Source organism: Atractosteus spatula, chromosome 1 (assembly GCF_055471065.1).
Source record: "Atractosteus spatula isolate fAtrSpa1 chromosome 1, fAtrSpa1.hap1, whole genome shotgun sequence".
Classification (NCBI taxonomy): domain Eukaryota; kingdom Metazoa; phylum Chordata; class Actinopteri; order Semionotiformes; family Lepisosteidae; genus Atractosteus; species Atractosteus spatula.
Window position 1 is genome coordinate 53,864,219 of NC_142706.1, and position 6,000 is coordinate 53,870,218.

At 38.2% G+C, this 6,000-nt stretch overlaps 1 protein-coding gene across 8 annotated transcripts in view; it reads right to left on the minus strand.

Annotated features, from left to right (window-relative positions):
- Positions 1 to 3,340, minus strand: part of lrba (LPS-responsive vesicle trafficking, beach and anchor containing) — a 289,988-nt gene extending 286,648 nt beyond the window's left edge. For all 8 annotated transcript variants that reach the window (XM_088910702.1, XM_088910752.1, XM_088910744.1 and 5 more), the window contains exon 1: positions 2,389 to 3,340. In XM_088910702.1, the coding sequence (XP_088766828.1) occupies positions 2,389 to 2,583 (195 nt within the window). In that variant the 5' untranslated portion in view covers positions 2,584 to 3,340. The remainder of the gene's footprint in view (positions 1 to 2,388) is intronic.
- Between the last annotated feature and the right edge of the window lie 2,660 nt (positions 3,341 to 6,000).

Genomic DNA, 6,000 nt, shown 5'->3' on the forward strand with positions numbered 1-6,000 from the left:
TCTGCTGCCAAATACACCACACTTGTGCATCACAGGGTCACAGCTCTGTCACAGATGATCAGTAAGTGTCCTACACTGTTAAGCCAAGAACATACAAGACAATATGTTTCCAGAAACAATGTCCTGTTATGCATGCAGAGTGTTTCCTTGCCTCCAGAAACAAGAACACCTGTTAAGACAGGCCGTTTCAAGAAATATTTTGACTTTGACCAATCAGGGCAGACACTCCCATATACAGTATACTGTATAACTCATCGATCGTAAGACTGCGCAGGATGGACACTTCTACAAAGCAGGTTTGGCCTGTTGCTACAATAAATAAAATAATATTGGCACTTAAAATATTGAGATGTTCCCTCCTCCTTTTCTTTATGACTTTTTTTAAAATGAATTCAGTCATTTAAATGTCCAATGTCCAATGTCCATTTCAATGTCCATTAATAAGTCCTGTATATGCCCATATATTAAAAGACAAAACTGCATGCCAACCATGTCTTATTCTATGCCTTCCTTTCACCAATGCAATAGGAATGGTTATATTCTGCTTGAAAGAGTTTTCTGAAATAATTGTACATAGAGATCCGTTTTCTTTTTTTTTGTTAAAGAAGCAAGCTTTTGTCAGTATTTTTACAAAGTATGACCAGCATATCATAGGGGAAAAGCAAAAGTCAAGGAAATGATACGCACAGGTCACAACCACTGTGAATTAATTCACATGTCAGCACTTTTTAAATAACAAGCAAGATGATCTCATCAAGGTTTGGCGGGCTGGAGCAAGGGAGAAAATCAAGATAATTACAACACCTTAATAACCCTGTAGTGTGTCACTTAAAAAGTGATTCCAGTGTAATTTAGTAGTTTTAAGAGGAAATACTGTATTACACAAAAAATAATGTTAACTTTCAAGTAGATAAGTGAAATCAGAAATATTTCCCCCTTTAGAGAAGGTGATCAGTTCTGAGTACGTTTTAAAAGCATGCCACCTTCTTCATTAGCAGTCATTTTAACAGTGGCCACCTGGGAAAATCCAAGCACCAGGTTCTGTTCAAGACTTTGTGCTTGCTACAGTGACAAAGCAGTTTTGCCGGTTTCTCCTCACAGCAGTCCAGTTCAACACAGTATCTTTTTACTTCCTGGTTAGTTTCATTCATACAGTGACCTGTGTTTGCTTAGCAAGAAAGGGCTACATTTCCGGAACCTAAAGAAGAACCAGATAACACCAGACTAAAACAGATACACATTTATAGTGCATGATACCCTCACAAGTATTTTACTGCCTCTCCATCAAGAGGTTGATGGAACAGGAAATGACACTTCCTGGTTGAGAAATAAAACAAGCCTCTTCTACTCCACCAGTTTCAAATTGCGCTAGTCACAAACAATCCAGGATGAATTCCAGCTTCCCAAATCAAAATAAACAGCTATGGATATGAATAAGTATGAGAGTGAAGAGTGGTAAATTTAAATTCAAAAGACAACACTCACTCCATAATGGAATTATTTAATGCAAGCACTACAACAGAAATGGGCCTACAGCCCCCGTTTCCTAGATACCACAAGAGAGGTGACTACAGGTCATACACAAATTCAGAGCAAGCCTCTAAGAACAGATGGAGTTTTATAATAACTCCACCCTGCCCTATACTGTCCCACTGCAACTGTTGTCTATTTAGAAGTTATAAGAAACAATTGTAAGTGTGCTTATTAATTTGTAGTATTTCATTAAAAGCATGTCTTTTAAATCAATACATGTTCACCAAAAATGCACCGAATTAACATGAAATATACTTGCTTTATCATGAAATTCACTTTCTCAAATGAACAGGTGTGTGTGCAGCAGGGCACAAAGTTGGCCTAAAAAATATGCAAGGTTTCTTAAAGATTGTGGTGGATAATAGACTACTTCAGATATTTATGCACAGTTGAATGACTGCATATACACCACTGTTTCTATACACATGTGCCTAGGTGCCTAAAACTAATAATTAAATTAAAGTCAAATTGAACAATATAATATAGCATAAATGCATACACATTTCAGAAATTAGTAAACTGATCTAAATAAGGGATATAAGTGAGATGGGATTAAAAATCCAATTTTTTAAACCAACTTTCAAGTATGAGATTGCAGGTTTTCATAAAAAAGAACACTAAGTCAACTTCTTTTTTTTTTCATTTGAATGAACTGTAATGCTGGGATAGCCAAGTAACTTCCAGACTTTACTTAAATTAATTTTGAGTCTATGATATCATGCTTTGCAACGGATTAGAAACACAAAAACAATACCAGTGTAACATGCTGTTTATTCAACGTGGTTAAAAAGAAGCTATTGCGAAAAGCAATCTTACCCTAACAGTAGTAAGGCCTATTTACAGTAATCAGCTTACCAGATTGAAGACTGTCTCCACAATGTCCCGGTTTGAGACTTCTCCAACTTCCACCAGGCCAGAAAGCACGGCAAATTTCATTCTGATCCCCCGAATTGGGATGCCGGGGTTCAGAGGCATGGTGGCCGCTCCTTCGTCTTTGCCACCCGTATCCCCCGCAGGGAGTCCGGCAGCCGGTTTCTCCTCGCTAGCCATCGCGAACGAAGGAGAAGTAGCTTCAACAGGTGAGATACCTGTTAAGACTAGGGCGTGGAACTGCAGAGCTAAAATATATGTGCGGTAACTGTAAAATCACTCTCCGTAGATTATGCTTTACTCTCTAAACAAATGCACAAAAGCCCGTTTTCTTTTCCTCTTCATCAAACACAAATTTCACTCGTGTATAGATGTTGTGCATTCCCCTGTGAAGTTAGTACAGCAGATGCGCTACTGTAGAGTTAAGTCTGACACCGTGACATACGAGTTACTGCCAGCCTTTGAGCAACTGCTCAACAGCAGGTGAAACTTAAGAGCCCGCAAAGATGAAAAAAACTGTATCCTCTCGCTTTAACTTAGTAATGCAGCAAAGAGAAACGTTTCGATTCTGTAAATTGGTTTCCTTTGTAGGTAACCTTAATATTTTCTCATCGTTAGTTTTTTTTTCTTGAAGAAACCACAAAAAAATAGAAAACTCGGTGACTTTCTTTTGAAACAGCAGTATATTATTACAAGACCCAAGACAGGTAAAATAAGCGCACGGGTAGGTGCAAAACTACGGAACTGAGATTAGGCGCAAGTCCAACCGCACCCTCCCACAATGCCGGTGAGAGGATAAGCAATCGCGGGATTGTCCGTAAATGCCAACAGACTAGTTTAACTATCCGCGTTAACCCGTCTTCAGCACCATCTCTTCCTGATTCACGTCCTGCTGTAGCTCGTCTCCGCCATGACAGTGCTGTCCCTTGAGAGAGTCGAGCATGCGCAGTGAGTGGTGGCCACACTGAGGTGTCCAGGTGTATCTCAGGTAGGAGTCGCTGGTTAGTTGCTCAGAAACGAGGAAGTAGAAAATGCAAGGATATTTGCGGGGCTTAGAGTGTCCCGAGCATTTAATAACAACGAGTAGAGTTCCAGGAGAGGCGTCATTAAGAGCTCTCAAACGCCTATACTGCAGAGACATCTAGAGGAGAGGAGGAAGATAAAATGATTTAGCACAACGCTGTCTTTATTTTTCACAGATTAGAGGGAGAAGGGTTAAACAGTTGTGGCTCATTTGCCGTCTATCTGAATGTCAGAAGGTTGTGGAAAAACAACAGCAGATGGAGAAAACTGCATTTAACCAGCCATTATTACGTTTACAATAAGCAGAGGTGAAGCCTTCCTTTCCTTTAGCAACTCAGATGTTCGTGTGTAACCTTGCCTTGAGACAGTACTTGCAAAATTAAAACTACATGAATGGACTTTACAATAGCAAATACTACAGAAGAGCTTAGCTCAAATAATTTGCATCAATAACAAAATGCGAGAGCGTCTGATCTGCAGAGAGTTTCAAGTATTATTCAATTACTAAGTATTTCGATCGATGTAATACTATATCTGACGTAAAATGTTTATTAAATCCAAGGTGATTTGCTATATCGCAGACGTTTTACTTAGTCGTCGCAGTATGGTCGGTATAAATCAAAGTAGGAAAACACTCTTCGATTTAAGATCGGGAAAGTGCTGTGTGAACTAGTCTTTGGGAACATTGGTCATACAGGAACGATGTCCGAAGGTTATGTTATTACCAATTACTAAATATCCATGGCTGCACCTGCCTGATACAAATATCAAGTTTGTATTACTAATTCTAATAAGTAAATAAAAATGGACTGATGTTTTTCCTAAGTGGACTTCAATGTATGTAACTTGGCTTTGCCCTACTGATCTAGTGTTCTACTGTAGGTACCAAAACGTCCATTGTGCGGGTTCAAGATGTGTGCCATTCAAAACATCTGTACAGTTTTTGGCTCCATAAAGAGGAAACTCAACGTAAATAATAAATAGTCCAGGTGGGTAGCTGCGTCAGCGTGCGTAGGCTCCAAATAATAAATGCCGTGTAGTTCCTGGTGTTGTTGTTTAAACCATTCATCAGTTGTAAATAATCTAAAGATTGTTAGATACAGTAGGTTTTAATCATTTGTCCATTTCTGAGAGAGTTTCTGCGAGGAGTTGCTTTAATCTGAGGTTTATGCAGAGGTGAGTATAAATGTAGCTTTCAACAAATCAATTGAGTTGTAGCGCTCTCCGGTTCCTGTGGGTATGCACCCCCACCGCTGGGGACTCGAACGCGGGCCTCCGTCGTCACTCAACAGGAACCCAGCCAGTTGAGCTAAAGGGCAATCTCTCCACAGCCCGACGGCTGCGGTCCCTGCTATTCACAGGGAAGGGCGGTGACGTCACCGCGCTAGTAAGCCGGCCCACACAACCTCTTGATGACGGTCGTATGCGTTACACTTTATTGGAGACTCAAGCTTTAAAGAAGAGAGCATTCAATCTAGTGCAGCTTTTTGATGACAATGACTGAAACTTATTATGATATTTTTAGCATTGCGAAAACAGTCCACAGTGTTTACTGGACTATCAGTAGTTGATAAAAATCAGTTTTGTCACCCACGCTTAAATACACAATATGCAAACAGACACACTGTTGTTTTATTTAAAAGACTTTTGCATACTGGCACTCAGTAAAGCATGATGATATAGACTTAAAAATAAAAGACTAGGAAATGGAAAATATTGGGGGAAGCTCATTTTGGTTTCTTAGTTTCATCTTCAAGTGTTTTTCCACTGTGGAGTAAAGAATATGTTAATTGACGAATATCCCCATAATCCATGGATTTCATCAGTTTAAATAAAGGGAAGAGAGAAAGATTTGTGGGCGTGAATTCTACTCGAATGCAGTTTGTTATCCATGTAAAAGGAAATGAACTGTGAGTGATAATCTGTTTAATTAAATAGTGACTTCATTGTTAAACCTGCCTTGATTTTACACTTTGCATGTTTTATTCAATTAAAAATAAATTTAAACTAAATGAAATAATATTAGGTTAGAGGCAAAATGGGGAACTTAAAGAGTATGCGCTACCGAGCTTGTTTTGCAAAGCTAAAATGAAAAATGTTCTCCTTCCAAGAAAGAAAACTGTTATACTGTAGCTTGTAGCACTGCTATAGCTAAAATCTTAGGCAGGATAGCTGGAAAATTTACCCCAAAAATATTTTAAACAGATGGTAATAACACCTATAAATATCATATTTGTATCAGTTTAAAACGATAACTGAACATTAGTCACTAAAAATTTGGAATTAATTTGTAGTGTCTAAAAATAAATCCTTTTTCCATGCAAACCAGCCATTGGCAAATTGTTCATCTAATTCATCTGCTGTAGGTCATTCACTCAAAGGTTTCAGAAAAGGAGAATAAAAAGCAGAGGATTACAATTATAATGATGGTAATTTGCCACATGTCAAATTGTCTTAATTACTAATATCATTTAGAAAAATGTAATACTAATATTTTTTAATGTGCAGTTAACTTGAACATGTTTATCAATGTAGTTATTTTTAATTTAGTATACTACAACTTTATGTGAAACA